General features: G+C 31.9%; 1 protein-coding gene across 16 annotated transcripts in view; it reads left to right on the plus strand.

Moving 5' to 3' along the window:
* Positions 1-20,768, plus strand: part of LOC143245023 (E3 ubiquitin-protein ligase LRSAM1-like) — a 161,205-nt gene that overhangs the window by 49,557 nt on the left and 90,880 nt on the right. For all 16 annotated transcript variants that reach the window (XM_076490782.1, XM_076490787.1, XM_076490789.1 and 13 more), the window contains 4 exons: positions 1,064-1,138; positions 2,965-3,033; positions 17,181-17,265; positions 19,605-19,772. In XM_076490782.1, the coding sequence (XP_076346897.1) occupies positions 1,064-1,138; positions 2,965-3,033; positions 17,181-17,265; positions 19,605-19,772 (397 nt within the window). The remainder of the gene's footprint in view (positions 1-1,063; positions 1,139-2,964; positions 3,034-17,180; positions 17,266-19,604; positions 19,773-20,768) is intronic.

The raw sequence follows: 20,768 nt of genomic DNA on the forward strand, positions 1-20,768 counted from the left end.
CTACTCTTGTTTCATTTTAACTCTTCAATAATGTTAGCTTTTGTCACTCATTGTTGTAGACTTTTTGAACCCACAGACTTTTGTTTCCTGGAGGGTCATGCTCCACTCTTAAGTTTTAATTTTTTTTTTTATCAATTCTTAGATTCTTTTGTTTTTGGTCTCTACTTCATCCACTTGTCCTTGCTGTTGAAATGTTCAGACAAAATTACATTCTGTTTATAACATCAGTTATTTTCTTTCCTTTCATTAATTTTATTCTCAAACATTAATTCATCCATGCCATTCCAGTTCAGGTATTTCTAATAAATCTTTATTGGCCAGCACACATTTTGGTTTCTCAGCTGTATAGGCTCAATCTAGTTTCTTTATTCTAGATTGTATTTCTTTACTTACATTTTCATGGGTCATATGGTATATTTCTTTTGACTTTTTTCAATTCTTACCATCTTCAACATTTCTTTTCATTTGGTTCCAAATGACCTTGTCAGTTCATTACATACTGTGGATTGCTTCATTCTTTACAAGGCTTTTTTCAATAAACTCATTTCCTACAGTTTCCTTGCATTAATCTACTGCTTTGTTTATTTTTTTCCTTCCTGCTTAAGGAAATGCATAAACATTTTGTAAAAGTACCGTGCTAATGAAGAAATGAACGATGCTAAAGAGTACTGTATCTTACAATTGGAACTAAGAATACTAATCAGCTGGAACTCACTGGCTCCTCCTTTCTTAGATGTAGTGTTGAATTTTACTTAAAATTATATTTTTCAAAATTGTCCAAAATATCCCCCTCTAGAGTAAAAGTTATTGTTTTAATAGTTGACATAAGTATATCAGTTAAGTCTCAGTTCTTACTTCAAAAGTTCTATTGACATAATTTTCTTTAAATAAATATTTGTAATGCTTTTTGGAATGTAACAAAATAATTCACTATTGTGTATTTTCCTATGGAAATGTAAACATGGACTGTTATTCTAGGTAAAAACCTTTTTGTAAATTTTGGTCTTTTGAATTTCTTACTGGCGCTTTCATCAAGTAGTGATGATCAGGATTTTTTTTTCAGGTGCTCTTGCTACAGGAAAACCAACTAACCACATTAAATGGTGGAGGGTCACTTAATGAACTCCAAGAATTAAAGGTTAGTGAAATGTAGAACATGAAAAGCACAATTACTATTTATTAGAATTAAGTCAGTCAGTACAATCTACATTTTAATTTTTTTGGAAGTTGGATAATGTACAAGAATAATGATCAGCAAGAAGATAGAATCCACAAGTTGAAGGTATTGGTAGCTAAAGACTAGATATTATTGTGCAGTTAGAATTCATAATGTGGCTGTTGTTCTGTTGTTTAGAATCACTCAAAAAAGATTGTTGTGAATAATAAAATATAAAATGCATGTAACAGAGAATAGTATGGTCCTTTATTACTATGGCTGCATATCTTAACCAAATGAAAAGTAAAACGTAAATTTTCTTTTTTTTGGAAAATCATAATTTCTTTCTCAAATGTTTAGTATCAGCTATTACTATTGATTACAAACACTCATTTATTAAGTTATAAAGATAAAATAGTTTTAAACAGAGTTCTCATCACAATGTCTTCAGAATTTAATAGAAAGAAATATCTTTATTTTGTTAATCTCTAGATAATTATATAAGCTTCAATAAAATCACCAATTAATAAGGTGTATAATGCATTAATCTTATAGACTATATATTTGTATGACATCATAGTGCAGCAATACTAACAATTTCTAACAAATCTTTATTGTCTCTGTATTGTTTGATAATAAGAAAAACATAACAGCATCTTGACTACATGCGTGCTACACAGTGCGACCCATGAGGTTATTTGCTCAACACTAGAGCTCATCAAGTCCACTGGACATGTACCAAGGCTTTGGTCAAAATGCCATTCTGATTGGTCCTTGAAAGATATCAATTATTATGGTACATAATGTAATGTTACATAAACAACTGATTTAAACCTAATACCTCACTGGAGTAAATGATTCTCAGTTACACATCTCTTGTTCTGAGTACTGTCAACAAGGCCTTTCAGTCAGTACCTGAGTTATTCATGTCAGCTGTGCATGCACAGTATTTAGAAATTATTAAAGTAACACAGTTTAAAAATTTTTGTGATAAAGTAGTCAAAATTTTAAAGTATTTCATCTTGAATCCTAATTACAACACAAACAAATTTAGATAGGTTTACAAAAATTAGAATAATGATTAAAACACAATTAAGGACAAAGTATTATTAGCAAATTTTGGAGAGCTAAAGTAAAGGTTGAATCAAGACTAAACAAAGTAAATTCAAAAACATTAATTTTTTTTTAAGTTGCAGTAAAATATATGCATGGAAATTACAGGAAAAATTTGTTATTTAGTATCTTTCCATGTTAAAGTGCCTTGTAAATGGAAATTCAATATCTTCCAGTATAAATGCTCATTATAGGAACTGGCATTTATTACAGTTCTGAATTGAATGTCTCAAAAAGCTTCATAAAATTTCATGATTACAGTCAATCAACATAGCTGCTTATTTAGAATGCTGTTTTTTTACATTCTTTTCTGCCAGTGAGCTTCAGTTCTTAACTGTCTAAACTGTGATTCAAATTGTGTTTGCTTTATTTAAATGTATTTTTATATCCTGAAGTTATGTTTTATGCTACATTTATTATGGTTTCAAACTGTTATTGGTAAATATGATGTAGAAATACCATACTTTATAACATTATGAAAGTGTAAAAATTTCCCCTAAAGTATTTATTATAAGGGAAATGCTTTTGTAACCAGAATTTTACATATTCAACACTGCCTATATGTGTCAGATGCCAGTTAATAAAGCTTTTATTTTTGTTTTATCAGCACAGTGTTTTTATTAGTGAGACTGTGTCAAAAATATATTATTATTCTTGAAATATATATTGTTACAGTATTTTAATTTTAATTTTAGGTGCTTGATTTACATTCAAATAAGCTGTCTAGATTGACTGATGATATTGGTCTACTGAGAAACTTGCAGGCAAGTTGAAAAATTTTCGTACATAAATTAAAGCATGCTTAGTTTGGAAGTTTTAATTTTTAGTGATGGTGTTACACAAAGATTCAAAGGCAAGCAGGCTGTCATCAAGAGATACAGTATTTTTATTTTGATAATTTTCTGTAATTATAATATTTGAAGCTCAGCTCCTTGTTATGGAAGTTTATAAATTATAAGTCTTAAGGGGATACAATAAACTATTTTTGTAATTGGTAATATGGGCATCTAAATTAATGGAGGTAAAAAAATAAAAAACGTGTAATACATAAACTAGCAAATACAAACACTTTCTATTTTCTGCATAAGTCACAATATCGGATTAAATTAAACACACAGAATTCACCACAACAGTGCTTTACAATATAATTCAAACAATGTACTTTGAACTTGACCTTTAGGTATTATATCTAAAATTGAATATGTTTTATGAAAAATCACAGATGTCACTAAATATAAGAGTAGGGGAAAAAGATTTAACCATCAGATCCACAAAAGTTTCATTGTACTGCTGCTTTTGAAGAAATGAAGTGCTTCATTGTGGTCAGCTATGTTTATACTATACCAATGTGTTTTTAAACCACAATCAAACATACAAAGACTTCTCTCCAACAGATTAATAAGTAAGAAGTAATTACAATTTCAGATAAATTTTGGAAAATGTTATGTAAAGAAGATACCTGTGTGCGAAATATACATATATATATAAGCACGAAACTGATATTGTACATTTTAAATTAATTATGACAGCCAGCAAGTTAACCATCATCTCCATTGCAGGCAGACAAAGTGTATGACATATATAAAATGTAGTAGCACAGTTTAAATGTAAAAATTTATCCTAGAATTTGCTTATGAAATGGTTATGTAATTAAAGACTGTAATCAATATCTATAATAATACATTAGAAAATTTAAAAAAATAAATAAAAAAAATTCAAAATATTGATGAGTGGAGGTTAAGTGCAAAAGTAAAACAAGATCATGAAACAAATTAAGCAACAAATATATTTAATGTGTTTAATATAATCTCAAAAACATAAAGCCAAAGTATTTTAAAAAAAAGAAGTAAGGAATTATTTCTACTATTTTTCTTTTCTTTTGTGATTTTCTTAACTCCCTCTACATTTTTTAAAGATCTCTGGCATTGTTTGTAAGTCTTTGAATAAAAGGTTGTGGAGATTTGCTGTTAGAATATTATTGGTATTTTATTATTTAAATAGAATTCTCATTTCCTATTTTTGGGAAGGAGCTTAATATTTTTCAAGTGTATTTATTGTATTAACTCAATATTTTAAGCTTCTGAATCCTAAGTTGTATTTTGCCTGTAACTTACAACATATAAGTTGCTCATTTCAGGGCACCATAAACTTTTATTATACCTAGTGAAATTATCAATCAGTTAAGTAAGTTTTTATTATAATAACACTGTCTTTTAACTTGCATTAGTTCTACATGTTACCCACAGAGGCACAGTGGTATGTTTGCAGACTTGCTATGCTATAAACTGGGTTTTGGTACCAGTGGTGGGTATAGCATAGATAGCTATTTGTGTAACTGTGTGCTTAACTTCAAACAAACAATCCTGTGTGTCTGAGTGGCATAAATTTGACCTCTCTTGTAACAACCAGGAAACTGTACATACTATAACAGAGTGTACTAAGGTAGGCCCTGACATACTTTACTGCTATTTGTATCAAGAAATGGGGGCTAGACTAGTGCCTCAATTATTTATGCCTCTATTTTCCCCCCAATCCATGAGTATCTGTATGTTTTTTTTTTCTTTTAATAATACATTCTCAAAATAGTTGTGCCAATGGGTCATTCCGTGTCAACTCAGTGAGATTAGGGAAGGACAGTTGCCTGACCATCTCAGAATCTCTTGAAACTTTGTAGAAATGATCTTTGGCATCTGAAACTGACATCTGCCAATTTTTTACCTGAAATTCCAACATTTTCATACATTTTTGCCCAATGGAAATTTTCATTCAATCACTTTGCTTTTATGATTGTGGTAAATTTTATAATTTTCCATGATAATATGATTACACAACAGAGAAAAATAAAGTTAAAACAAGGAACTTAAATATATTAAATTTTAATTTAGATTAAACAATGGGGTTAAGTAGTAATATGCACTAGTGCTTTGATTATCTGCTGTTTCTGTTGTCTTTGATGTTCCTCTTTCCCTGAAGCAATGTGGATAATTGAGACACTAATTTATATTCATTTACTTTCACAGCAGTGAGTACATGGTGTTAATCATGATATCAATAATACCTTCATTAGTACTGCCTGAATTATAACTGCCTCTTGTCCCATCTGAGTATAAACAAACACTTATTAGTTGGATTGAGAAAAAGAAGAAAAACAAAACTGTATGAAATTAGTAATGTGTTGTGCTACTGCAGTGCTTCATTTCTGAAAAGCATGAAGAACTGCTGAATCTGCAATTAAATTCCTAAAAAAACAGTTTGATTTAGAACTCAAAGAATACAAAAAATAGTTCTGGACTTCCAAGAGTTTATAACTGTTTGAAGTATGAGTTCTGTTTATCACAGCCATATGCATGAATAAAATGGGAGAAATTACTTGGTACCTGAGATTTGTCAAAGCCATTTCTAATAGTATCTTTATGAAATTTGGCAAGCTATTATTAAACACTACACAACTGTTGTATAAACAAAGATTTCATTTGAATAAAATGGGACTTGCATGCTGAAAATAAAATGCTTACTTTCATCTTATGGTGTTCATATTAGGTTGTTCAGAAATAAATGTCTGAATTCTCATGATAACACTTAGAAGCTGAATATTGGGAAACTTATTGTTGATTGGTTGGTTTAATCCAATGTTTGTCACTTATAAGGTGTCTTAATTGTCTGCTGTTTCTATTCTACTTAGAGTAAGTTTTGCAACCACCAAGGTAGCATGGGCAAGAAGGACTTTTGTCTGATTTCCCTCTACAACTTCAAACTTTGAAAAGCTACTGAAACTACATGGAACATCAACCTGACATTCAGCTGTAGATCTGTTAGTGAATGTATAGTTCAGCATTGGTTCCATAGGTTTTGATATGGTGTTGAAAGTCTTGAAGACCACATTAAGGGAAGCAGTTGAGACAAATCCTCACACAACAGTACATGAGCTTGCAGAAAAGCTAGGCACAAACAAATCCTGCATTTCCAATCACCTGAGTGTGATTGGAAAGACGAAAAAAATTGGATAAGTGGGTTCGGCATGAGCTGACTGAAGATCAAGAAAATCTGCTTCACGGAACTTGTCAAGGATGAAGCATCAAAAATTAAATGAATTGGGAGTCGAGGCTCTGCCTCATCTACCTTATTTTTCAGGCCTTAACCATGCAGATTTTCATTTTTTCAAGTACTTTGAGAATTTTTTGAATGATAAATGTTTTCAAAACCAGGCAGCTACAAAAGAAGCTTTCAGAGAGTTCATTGACCATGGAAACTTTGATTTCTACATCAATGGCATAAACAGCGTTATTACACTTTGACAAAAGTGCATTGAAGCAAATGGTGCTTACTTTAATTAAATCATGTTTTACAACACTGGTTTATACTTTTCCAAACTTTGAAGTTCAAAATTGACATTTATTTCTGGACAACCAAATGTTTCATATGCATAACCTATAGAACCTCTTCCTGGAATATCAGATGTTCCTTTTTGTAAAAACTTTATATTTTATCTCTTATTTTCTGTATACTTTCATTACATGTTGCAAATTCATCCTAGCAAAAAAAGATGAAAAAATAATTTTTTTTTTTCATGAATAACTTCACATTGTAACAGTTAAAATGGCCTCAGATCCCTGACAGTTCATTTAATATTATTTCTCTTTTAACCTTGTCTAATTTGTGTAATTCTTCTCAGTGGCTCAGCTGTAACTTTACATACTTATAATGCTAAAAATAAGGTTTTATTATCTGTGGTGAACACAGCACAGATAGCTTGTTAAATATTTGTGTGTTTAACAATAAACCAACCAATTGACTTGTATAACAAAGAAATAGGTCACCTATTGAAAACTTGCAGTAAATAAACTATACAACTTTACATCATATGATAATAGCATGTATGTGTTCCTTAAGGAGAAATTTATTTGTTTATTTAAATTTTCTTATTTACCCTAGTAATTTCTAATTTTTGTATTTATGTTTGTTAATATATGTGTATAAAGAAATTTAGCACTTTGTTTTACACTGAGGCTAGTTGTACATAGGTCCATGATTTAATAAATGCAGTTTTGTTTTTGTACAATGTTAGCTATTCAAATATAATTTATGAAGTTTCAGATTTTTATATTAGAACACATAATTTATTGGACACCCAAATGTAATGTCTCAGAAGTACCATAATTTATCTAATTTCCAACTAAATTATAATTAGGTTTAAAAATTTCATTACTGATTGAAATAGCATCTTTAGTCTAAACATTAATAGGTTATATAACATAATATTGGTTTCTGCAGACAAAATCAGTAGACAGTTCTATTTTCTCTTGTTTATTTTATTTTTTTTCTAATAGTTATCAACTTGTTCAATATTAATGTCAGAGACAATTTTTGATGCTTCTTTGAACAGATATAGCAATACCTCAGTAAAGTAGAGGTATGACAGGTTTAAATTGTATATTCTGGCTTTTCAGTGTTTATAACATGTATTTGAAGTTGGTTGAACAATCTGTAGCCCTAATAAGCAAAAGAAAATACTTATAAGCAAGGAATCGAGGAGCTTTTTTATCGTGTGAGTAAGAGAAACAGATGGAGAAATTATATAAATATTTCCTTTCAACTTAAGAAGTTAAAACCAAAGTAATATAAAATTGTGAATTATAAATGTTTTTTGATGACAAATTTATTAAAATACATTAATGATAAAGTAACTTAGATTTTGAATGGAATTAAAGGTCATGAAGTGCACTTTGATGCATCCTTTTTCAGAAGATTAAATGAATACATTACACTTGTATAATATATCTAAAATTATATAACTTACTATATTTTGAAGTAGATTTTTTGACTTGACAGCATTTACTTTTAAACTATGAAGCTATATCATATTAAACATAATTAGGAAATGTAAGAATATTTTTTTTTTCTTATACTCCATTTTGCTTTATAAATTACAAAACTTATTAGCATAACATATGTAAGAACTTCTTCCAAAGTGTAATGAAAGGGTTTCATCTAATTAAACAACAGGGATTATTAAAATTACATTTGTATTTAATGTCCCTAGAGCTGGGTGATTAGTGAAATTTTGTTATGAGGATTGACACAAGTTAATTAAACTGAATAACCATTTTATTGAAAATAATAATAGCAATGTACTCTGAAGCAGTAATAATTGGAAATGGTTATTTTGATTATTTTAAAAAGATTAACTCATTAGTTTTGAAACATTGATCAATTACTTTTTATTTCTAACCTGACATTGTATTATGTAACTGATGCTTATTGATAATAGAGTTTATAATAAATCTAAACATTTAGGTATTTTGTACTCAAGGCAGTTTAAGATATTTATTAAAATCCAACTTTATTTCTGATAATAACTTTTAACATCGTAGTTGCTTGACAAAAACATAATTCCAACTGTTTAACTCTTAAATTACGTCTTTAACTCTTTCCTTGTGAACTTGGATATTTTGACTGACTTTCTAAGCTAACAGTAACTGTCAGAATTTCCATGTAATAACTTTTAATTTGATATTGTATCTTCACAAAACTTAGCAAGCTTTCTCTAAACATCACAATTTCTTTTATACATGAAGATTCAGTTTTTTAATTAAGTATTTTTTTTACAAAATTTTATTTGTGAATCAATGTTAAATCAAAGTTTTGACTGGCCAAAAATGCTAAAATACTTTTATCAATTTTACACTTTTCAAATTTCTTTTGAATTGCCTTTAAAACCCAAGTGAATATCCAATGTGTTTTTTTTTTTTTTCAGTAAAACTGTACATTTTCTGTTATTTTCTCTATGCTAACAATACAGACTTGGTTGATTTGACTGACTTTGTAATCATCACAGAAAATGTGAAATAAATCTAAATTACCATTTTTGTCAATTCCTAAACTACATGCAGGCTGTAACAGAAAAGTATGACTTTTTGTCCTAAATAATTAAGTTTGAGACTCATAACAGTCTATGTGTATACCTGCTTGATTTTAATGTCTTACAGCTTGAGGTACTTGCCCTTTGTTCAGGTTGTAGACTATAACTTTGAAGGTTGGGCTTGGATGCTGTGATAAATAACACAAAAGTCCTAATTTTTGCACAGTTTATTTATGACACAATATGTTGTTGTTACTATCTGTTGTTACCTCACCAAAGCTTTAAGAACTCACTATTTATGTACTTAAAACATGATATACACCATTCAGAGGTCAAGATGATTTTGTAAAAAGAGATGAAAGTCAAAATAGTGGTTCTATGGGTACTTTGTGTTACCCACTTTCATCACCTAGCTCTTAATGTTTTCCACACTGTTTCATGTTATTAATTCAAAAATGTTTTAGAATAAAGTTGTAAGGTCATTGGGCAAAATAAGGAGTGGATATAACTCAAGAAACAACTCCTCACATCAGCCTGATGTGGCTATTGTAGTATAAATTTCACATTAATTTATCTATTATTGCAAAGGTGGCAGACATTTGTTCATTTTGTGTGACTAGGCAGCATTTAGGGAGCAGTGTATTTTTTTCTTTTTATTTCATAACACAATAACTCGTATATGAATGAATTGTACTGTCATCTATCAACTTTTCTCACATGTAGTACTAACAAAGATTCATTAAGAGATAAAATGTCAAAAAGAGAATAAAACCATGCTAATAAAAAAAATGGGAGAAGTAAATCATAATGTAAAATGGTGTTGACAACTTCTATGTTGCATATGGTAGTGTAAGATGAATTTAATTGCTTAATTCCATCAAATAAATAAGTACACATTATTGACTGATAACAATGATTGACAAATAATCCAAGATAGTGAGTGCATGTAGTTTTTTCTCTTGTTTTTCTTCAGTCTGTATTGAAATGGCACTCTTTGAACTTAAAAGAACTCTCGCATCTCACACATGGTGAATTCAGAACATCCTGAAATTCTTGCCACATGTTTATAGCAAAACAGAAGAAACTTAAAGGTACAATCAGTAGGAGACAATAAAGTATAACACCCAAAGTTAGCCTAGGTCACTCAGTGAAGAATAAGGTACACATATTTTTTTACAGTGCATAAATGAAAAACTATGTGGAAAGATATACTATAAAACTGTATGATTTTGATTTGCAAAAGAAATTCTCATGTTTTCTGTTCTAATTCAGGACTCCATCTGGCTGAACAATCATCCAGCCAGCCAGCAGAGGTTGAAAGTGTTTAATACATGATTTTCTTTCATTTCTTTGCATCAGTACAAGATATATACATACCATATATCTAGTCTTCATCTTCCAGGCCATGCCTCAGCATGAACATTTTCAGATCCATCTGTCTTTCATTAATTTATATACCCACACTCAGTTTAGGGCCCAGTGGTGTCTACGTGTATGTTTGTACCTGAATTCCTCAACAGTTCCTTTTCCTAAGGAGACCTCACATTTTTTGACACCACTTTTACAGATTTTTCACATTATTTTATCCCTTTTTAGGAAATTTAAAAATTCTACTCCTTTATGAAAAAAATAGGCAATTTCCTGATCAATTTGTTCAATTTCTCTTTGTTTGCAACATTTCTTGGACTTGGATGACCTTCTACAATTTACACCTTTAACACCCTCAGTGTGGATTCCTGTATGTGGTGAGGGGACCTCCCAGGGATGGTTCTGTTCTTTCAGTTTACCTCCTCTGAGATCTAAACATCCACTCATGTGTTTGCTGTGTGTGGAAACTCGTAAAGGGGAGGAGAGGATCCTGGTGGCTGATGGGTCTATCCCTAACACACCACTTTGGCTTTGAATTCATGTAGATGGGAATCCTTGGGGTAACCTCAATTGGCTGGTCCATTTGGGCTAGGGTCAACCAAGTACCTGTGTTGGATTTTCTCAACAGGTGTTGCGGACATTATATCTGATGCTGGTGTTTGGGTATAGTGCTCATGAAACAACATCCAAAACATAAGATCAATTTATCATTACTGCAGGGTCCTTGTTTGGCATTGGTTCCAGACTCAGGCATTCCCTCAAGTACATCTCCTCCTGCCTCAAGATGCAAAATGATAATTAGTTCACATTCTTCCCCTCTGGAATTTTCTTCCAATGAAAAAGACCTGACAGTCGACTCAGGACAGGATCCATGGAGGTCAACAGACCTCTATCCAAATAAAATCAATAAAGGAAAAAAGACTTGGTCATAAACAGAAGGGTTCTCTGTCCAATTTGCCTACACGTAAATGAAAATTGCCACCCTGATGCAATGGAACTGTCGAGGTTTACCTTCTAATCTGGATGACATCAAAATTTTGATTGCTTCCTACCATCCTGTTTGTCTCTTGTTACAGGAAACGTTTCTGAAACCTGCTGATACAGTTACCTTTCGGTGGTTTTCTTTATACAGAAATGGCAGGCTGTATAATGGATGAGTGCATGGAGGGTGGCACTGTTGGTTATCAGCATGTGCCTCCCTGTCTTTGCCACTCGACACACACACCCAAGGAGGCCATAGCCATCCATGTTTCCTTGGGTCATACCATCAGTGTTTTTCTCTCCATGTGTCACCTGAAGAGAAATAAGATCAATCAGACTTTGATGCTCTCATTGAACAATTGCCATCTCCCTTTATCATCCTGAGGGACTTTAATGGACATCATCCCCTCTGGGGAAGTGCTAGTATTGATAGGAGGGGTCGCTCTGTAGAGCATATGCTCTCTGATCACAACCTTTCTCTTTTCAATACTGGTTCTTGTACTTATTCCCATGTACCTAGTCAGTCCTTTACTGCTATTGATCTCTCAATTTGCTCTCCTTCATTATTCTCCCATTTTTATGGATGGTTGACAATAATCCATGAGGCAGTGATCATTTTCCTATAATCTTGAGAGAAACTGGCCATGGTTGATGCCACCCAACTCGTGTGCCCTAGTGGAAGCTGGATCAGGCAAACTGGCTCTCTTTCACTGCTCTCTCAGAATTTGATCCTGCCATCATCTGTAAACCATCAGTTACTGTGTGGCAGTAGTAACTGACTGTATTATACAAGAAGCTGTTCAATGTATTCCTAAAACCTCGACACATTTTCCACTATAACCTTGTCTATGGTGGAATCCTGCCTGCCACATGGCGCAGAGGGCTCAATAAACGAGCCTGGGATACTTTCTATACATATCCCACACCCTCATACCGCATCGTTTTGCAGCAGGCCTGTGCACATTCTACATGGGTAAGATGTCAAAGCCAGAAGGAATCTTGGATTAAGTTTACAACCAGCATATCCTCTACCACAAGTTCCAAAGTCATTTGGGACAAGATCTGAAAGGTCTGTGGGCAATATCACTCTGTCCCCCTCTCAATCTTGCTCTCTGATGGTCAGGAAGTAACTGATACCCAGAGCATTACCAATACTCTAGGTGAAAGCTTTTGCTGGGTATCTAGCACTTTTGCCTCTTCTTCCACCTTCTTAGCCATTGAGACTCAGGTAGAGCAATCACCTCTTTCCTTTTGAGCTGATTATCTCGATGACAATAATCATCCCTTTACACTGGTGGAACTCAAACTGGCTCTACATCAGTCTGACAGTACATCTGTTGTATTTGGTGATATACACTATGAGATGGTGTGCCATCTATCTCCTGCTTCTCTTGCTATTGTTCTGATTGTTTTTAATTGGATTTGGCAGGAGAATGTTTTACTTGATGCTTGGCTCCAGGCTATTGTCCTGTCTTTTCCCAAACCTTGGAAGGATCCCAATATTCCTTCAAATTACCATCCAATTGCTTTGACGAGCTGTCTTTGTAAGACCTTAGAGAGGATGGTTAATGCTCATCTTGTTTGGTTCCTTGAATGAAACAGTCTTCTCTTGCCCACCCAGTGTGGGTTCCGATGACAGTGCTCCACCATGGACCACCTAATTAGACTTGAAACATCAATCAGAGAAGCCTTTCTCAAACGACAACATCAATATTCTTTGACATTGAGAAGGCTTATGACACAACATGGAGGTATGGCATTTTGAGAGACCCCCATATATATAGGTTACATGGCCATTTGCCCACTTTTATTAAAATATTTTAATGGACAGGAGATTCCAAGTTCGTGTGGGTTCGACACTTTCCCGTTCTTTTCTACAGAAACTTGGAATCTCTAAGGGCTGTGTTTTGAGTGTCACACTTTTCAGTTTAAATATTAATGTCATCACTGAACAACTCCCTTTCAGTGTTGCAAACTGGCTCTATGTTGACGACTTTCACATCTCGTGTCAGTTGTCGAACATGAGATATATTGAATGGCAACTGCAAACTGCCCTCAATCATGTACTGAAGTGGACCATGGCAAACAGCTTTAACTTTTCTCTCTCTAAAACCGTTTGCATGCACTTGCCACCAACGGAGTATTCACCCTGATCCTGAACTTTGTATCAGTGAAATTGTGATGCCTTTGGTATCTGAGACTGAGTTCTTGGGGCTTATCTTTAACCATAAGCTTGACAGTCAAGCAGCTATGGGTTAAATGTACAAGAGCACTGAACATCCTCTGTGTCTTCTCTACCACCACTTGGGGAGTGGTTCAATATTCTGTGCTATAGATATATTGTGCTCTTATTCGATCGAAACTCGACTATGGATCACTGGTCTATGGCTCTGCCAGACCATCAGCCTTAAAGATGCTAAACTTTATTCATCATCAAGGACTTTGACTCTGCACTGAAGCTTTCTGCACTTCCTTTGTTCAGAGCTTATGCATAGAGTCTCATGAACCTTCTTTGCACCTCTGTTGTTTGCAACTGTCTTTAATATATGCTTCGAAACTTTGTTCCTTACCAAAGCATCCCACCTGTGGTTGTGTTTTCCTTCCTTGATGGGCCATACTTTTCCAGAACAGACAATCTGCTATTACTTCTTTTGGTCTTTGTATCCAGATACAGTTGGATAAATTGGGTCTGTCCTTGGATAGCATTGCTGTATCCACTGGTCAGCCCATTCCACCATGGCTTCTTTCAGTCTGCAATTGTGACCTATCTTTAACTCATCTGATAAAAGTAGACACTCCTGATTGGAAATACTTTTTGCTATTTGCTGAACATCTTTTGAATTGTCTTTCCATTCCCATTTATACAGATGGTTTGAAATCAGGTGACTGTGTGTGCTCTGCCATGGTTTGTTGTGGTTCAGTGGTTGTGTGCAGAATATCCCCTACAGTTTCTGTGTTCACTGCTGAACTGTATGCCATTTCTCTTGTCCTGGATCACATAGAAGCTAAGCAGTACTCAAACTGCACGATTTATACTGACTCAGTTCTCTGCTCGCCCTGGAATCACTTCACGTTGGTTCACACCCTGTTCTCATCAATATTCAAAACCGACTGGCTCATTTCTCTTTAAATCTACTTCTATTCAGTTTTTTTGGATACTGGGCCACATTGGTATTAGGAACGAGCTCGCTGACACTGCAGCTAAGTCTATCTGCTCTGGCACTTTCACCGCTGTGCCTGTTCTATACATGGATTGTGGTCCTGTATGCGAGACTCGGCTCCATGCCAACTGGTAGTCGACTTGAAGTGAGCAATGCGAAAGCAAGCTTTTCCAAGGAAAATCCTATATTGGACTTTGGCCATCTTGTTCTCATAATGATCGGAAAGAGGAAGTTGTTCTAACTAGACTACGCAATGGTCACAGTTTTTTAACTCATCGTTTTCTTTTATCTTGAACTGACGCACCAGTGTGTAGTTTGTGTAACACTTAGATCATCATAAGCCACATTTTACTTTCTTGTCATCATTATGATTCACAATGATGGCACCATTTTAAGCATGTTCTGTCCCAAGGTTTGTCCATAACATTAGACAGTGTTTTTGGTGATGGTGACACTGTCCACTTTGGTAGTGTTTTTAGTTTTTTAAAGGCCATTCATCTTTCTAATGCCATTTAAGTTTTTTAATATATACTTTGCACCTTTTTAATATGGCTTTCTTTTAAAAATCACAGTTCATCTAGTTCCATTTGAAATTAGAAACTGATTGTAACATTAAATAACTCGAAACCAGGACTGGAAAGGCCAACTTCAGGTGACTAATGGTGGGTTTTTTACTTACCTATTAGTTTTCTTGGTGAGTTATGATTATTACAGTCACACTACAGGAAATCCTTTACAATTTGAATTACTGTAGTTTTTATCTTGACATTGTAGACTAGATGAAAACATTGATTTTATACTATTTATGTGGTTTTTTTAAACTTTGGTTTGTTTTACCTCAATCTCCTTTTATGAATTTTACTAAATTTACTTTTAACTTTTAATGACATTTGGCACAGATAGCCTAGCTGCTTTGTGCCATGAAACACTAAATCAACCAACCAACCAACCAATTATACTTTTAACCTAGAAAAGAGAAAGCAGTTTGAAGTATGATACACTATGTAAAGTGCAACATACAGCTGAAGTTCTTTTTTAATGTCTGTGCCATGCATTTTGGAACAGTTTGAAAGAATTTGGCAATTAGTGTGTAGTATATTAAAATTGTCTCTTGAAGGTTTGTGAGTGTATACGATCACAGTTAATCATGTGATGCAGAAAGAACAAACTGTGTTTATCAGATCAATGCTATGTTGAGACTACAACAGTGATAAGTAATATATAATTGTAATAACATCTTTAATTTCTTATGTAAAAGTACAAAGGCATACAACATTGCATTGATCAGTATCTTTGTTTTGCTACAAAATGTGTTTAAAAAAAAAGACCATCACAATAAGTTACCAATTCTCTAATGTACTCTACACTAATGGTAAGCTGCTAAAATATTTCTTCTATGTGAAGATGTTAGTTGGCAGTCAACTGTCTCAAAGTAGAAAAAAGTAATATCTGGTGAATACACTGCACCCTGTTGAAATTGGTGCACCATTGTACCAATTGATCCAGCCCTTCAGATAACAATGAAAAATTAACTTGATATTTGAAAATAACATTGCAAATAATTTTTAGGGTAACTTTTTGTTTCTCCTTCTTGTCTCACAACATAAATATTATTTACCTTGTACAAAAAATGATCACTTAAGTTAAATATTCATGTACATTTTTTTTTTAATGGCCTCATGTACTACCCAGGAAAACCTTTGAGGGAGTCTGTGGGCACTTTGATGGCCAGTAATGTACAGATCACTATTAATTTTGAGCTGTAGTTAGTAATATCTATATCATAGTGAATAAATTATGTTGAACACAGAACATCAGAGGAGGGTGAGAAAAAAAAATAGGGGACTAGTAAGTTCGAGAAAAGAAAGAACAAAATTTGTATACAAGGGAGATTGAGAACTTAAATATTTTCTTTTAAGATTAAGAAGGTAAATGCACAGTAAAATTTGACTCCTTAACTATGTTTTGACACCATGATTACTTGCAAATGGTAGGAAAGTAATTTAAATAAGTTTTGAGTTCAACTCTGAAAGGCTGTGACATTTGCATTTTGACCAACATGGACCAGGGAATAATTGAATTAGTTAAAAATATGTTTAATAACAGACCCGAAACAGTATTGAATTCATGGACATGGAATAAAATTTCTTTAACTTTTTGGGCATCTATTTTACCACACAGATTTGCCATTGCTACTGTTTAATTTCTGTAATAATTAAGATTGCTGCTTTGTTTCCAGATTCATTCACATCTGACTCATAAAAGTTGATATTTGAATTTATTATTCAAAGCCTCTTTATAATAATATATATTAGTGTTAGTTTAGTAAGACTTTGGTTACATCCGTGTGTTCTAGTTTTTATTTTTTAGCCTTTGCTTTTCTAAATATTGTTCATTCAAACAATACATGTTGAAGGTTAGTGCTGGATATATATAAATACATTTCATAGAAATAAGTTACTTTCTACACATTTTTGAAACAGATTTTTATTGTCATGTTTAATAAAAGACTAATTTTAGCATTACCTATCTTTTTTAATAGGAGCTGTATTTGAATGATAACAAGCTTAAACAGCTACCTGAATCATTTTCTTCTTTGAAGGCATTAAAGACATTAAACCTCAAAGGTTTGTATGGTTGATGTTTTTTTAAACATGCATTCATAAGTATATTTCTTAAGAAAATGAATGTTTTTGCTTTGGTAGGACCAGTAATTTCATCAGAAGAATTTCTGCAAATCTAATACTTGACAGATATATGTTTATAATTGTAAAAGGTATGTAGTTTGTTAGATGTTAATGGTTGTGTTTGCCAGTTGTCAGAAAGATGCATGAGAATGATGCACAACAACCAGTAGAAAATATTTACTGATCAAATATCATAATGCATTTTTTTATTAAATGCAGTGTTTATGGGTAGTTTCTTTTTTTTTTCTTCTTCTGTACAGATAATCTTACTGCAGTTTATAACTGGTTTAAATGTTAATAATCATTCTTGAATTAACAACTGGCAAAAACAATACCCTCAGATTGTGTTGATCACTGGTCAAATATTTAAACTTGCTGGATTTTTTACCTGTTGGCCCTCACTACTTTTTGAGCACTTTAGTCAGAAGGTTTTTTTTGCCATAGGAAAAGTGTGGAGAAAAATATATGATGTTCCTTCAAACATTTTAAACTTTTCCAATAAGCTAGACACACAATATGAAAATAGTACCTAGAAAGCATAATGACAAAAAATACAATAATTTTGTGCTTTTCTGATTTACTTCATAAATATGATTTTTAGATTATTATTGTTGTTAAAAATTTAATGCATTGGTATATATTTTGTTTTGTAATGAATAATTAAGGAACAATTAAGTAAGAAAATATTTGCTACTTTTGTTGATAATAAAATATTATATAGTCTTTTTAAAAGAAGTTAAGTGAAATCCATCTTTGCATCACTATTTTGAACAGTGTTTTATGGTGACTACTGTATAGATGGTGTTGTTGAAAAAAGTGAGTTTGTCAAAGGCAATTATGAAAAATGGGAGGTCCACATACATTTGACACTAAATATGAAATAAACACATTTATTTTAAGTTTATTTATTGATTATAACTATTATTTTATTAAAAGTTGAAGTTTCTTTTTTAAGACTCGTAGGTAAATTAATAAGTAGAAATATACAAGAACATTAAAAAATACTTTTAATTTTTAGCTATCAGGGCTCATACTTAAGCATTTATTGGGCAACAGTATAGAGAGTAGTACAAATTCATTTATCTGTAGAACACTGTGTAAAGGATTTGTCTATCCAACAATCATAGCAGTAAAGGACATTTGGTAATAAAGTTGTTAATCATTGAGAATTACAATGAATAAAGAAGATAAATCAATTGCAGGAAAAATAACAGTTTTCCCACAGCTTTATAGTTTGCCAAAGACACAAACCTAATGTATTTGTTTTTTCCAATGCACAGAAAAACCATATTCATTTCTAACATACTAAAATCTCTAAGAGCAGATTTAGCTTATTTAATTAAACATTCATAAGTTCTTTTGTCATATTTTTGACCAAATAATAACTGAGCCCAATATTATTTCTTGTTTTAATGTTTCATTTTTTATCAGGATACCTTGGAAATAATACACAAACAACTGGGTGATGACATTTCACTTCTTACATAAATGTATATCAGTATCCCAAATATTATGATCTTGTTTGACATCTGTATTAATCTAAATTTCTTCCATTGCAATGGCTGATTTTACAACAACTAGATGCTTCTCCTGCATATTTACCTTTATCACCTGTAGTAGTACAAATAAGCCTGCAGTATTTTGAAAACACCATTATAAATAAGGGTAAGATATTTTGATGATGTCTTTTTATTATGGAGTCATGGAGAGGAAAACTCAATTTTTCATGCTCATTTGAACAGTCAATTTGACAGCATAAAATCTTTCACAAAACTTGAAGTCAGTAACACTGTGCCATTTCTTGATGTTGTGGTTCACAAGGGCACAAGTTTAAAACAATTGATCACTGCTATTTATCAAAAGATAGCTTACATATCTAAACTTCTCTTCATGCCATAGAATAGTTGTCAAAACTAGAATTATTAAAGCTGTCAGTTACTGTTATGATTGTTGCTTAGATAGCTGTTTTAAAGCATTGTTCCACAAATAAATGAATCTGTATTGTATTGTACATTGTTGTATTATGAAGGTTACTGTAAGGTGACAAAAAGCTCTCAAGTAAAGGTATTTTAATCTAGATAAAAGTCTATTTATAATTCTACAAATTAAAGTTTATCACTGTAAAAGATGTAACTTGTAATAAAATAACAATAAATATGATTGTTCTTGTGGTACTTTCAATTCATGTAATGGTTCTTAATCAAGAGTACATGGATGTTTGTATCTACAATTTTAAATATTATTTGTAATTACTGCTTTTCTTTTTTTTTTTAATCCAGGCAACAAATTTCTCTATTTTCCATCTGTGATATGTAAATTGCCTCTATTACAAGCACTAGATATTAGGAATAATCCAAAACTCCACTTTCTACCAAAAGAACTCTGCCAGCTTCAAATGTTAGAATCTTTGGATTTGGACAGTGAATATTACAAGTTTCCTCCTGCAGGTAAGCTGGAGTAAAATATTTAATAATAACAAATCTTTGTAACTGAGATTTACTTTATATGTTTTTAAAATAGAATTATAAATTTTGTGTAATTTTTTGTACTTGTATAAAAGTTAAGTAACATTTTGCATTAGTGTGTTGTGTAATGATGAATAAATATTCAAGAATTGTTTTGAGTTTGAAAATTTTCTCATACTGTGTACTAGGATATGGCACATTGGACTGAATCTGTACTAGAGATTTATTTTTTGCTATAATTTTGACCTGTATTTTATTTCGCAAGTAATTAATAAACCTCAAAAATCTCTTGTACACAAAAAACATTATTAAAAATTCTTATATATGGTTTGAAATTTGTCTGTGAATAATTTGAATGCATGGTAATTTTAGTCTTAGTTTTCAGGTTTCATTCGAATAACCTTTCAACCTTTTAAATGAAGTTTTTTAGTAAAATTTAACAACAAATTATTTATTTTCTACCCATAATATATCCAGACTCCTTTTCTTTGACTGATCTTGTAACTGCCACAAACAAGTATGAAATGAATCTAAAGTATTTGTTTGTTTTTTCTAGAATGACTGCAGATTGTAAAGGACTGTTAGTTATTTATCCTAAAATTTCAAGACTCTCATTCACACAATTGCTTTCTTCTGATTTTATTTTTTAATTATGTCTATTTAATAAATAGGTAAAGCCAAAATCAGGTTGTAAGCACTTAGTCTATGTTATATAATGCCATTGCAGCTAGATTATATCTTACTGAAAACCTTTTTTTTTTGTTTAGTTTTTCTCTCATCTAACAATAAATTTCTAATCTGACTTTTTAGTTAGCTTTATAATAATAAATAAAAATGACAGATAAAATCAAATTTAGTACTGTGTACATTTGTCTTCTTGTTTTTTGCCATCAGCCTGCTGATAACAATTAAGTCTGCATTTTCGTAATGATGGTACTACTAAATCAAATAATTCTTATTTATTTGAAGTATGTGCTT

Source organism: Tachypleus tridentatus, chromosome 2 (genome assembly GCF_004210375.1).
Source record: "Tachypleus tridentatus isolate NWPU-2018 chromosome 2, ASM421037v1, whole genome shotgun sequence".
Taxonomy (NCBI): Eukaryota; Metazoa; Arthropoda; class Merostomata; order Xiphosura; family Limulidae; genus Tachypleus; species Tachypleus tridentatus.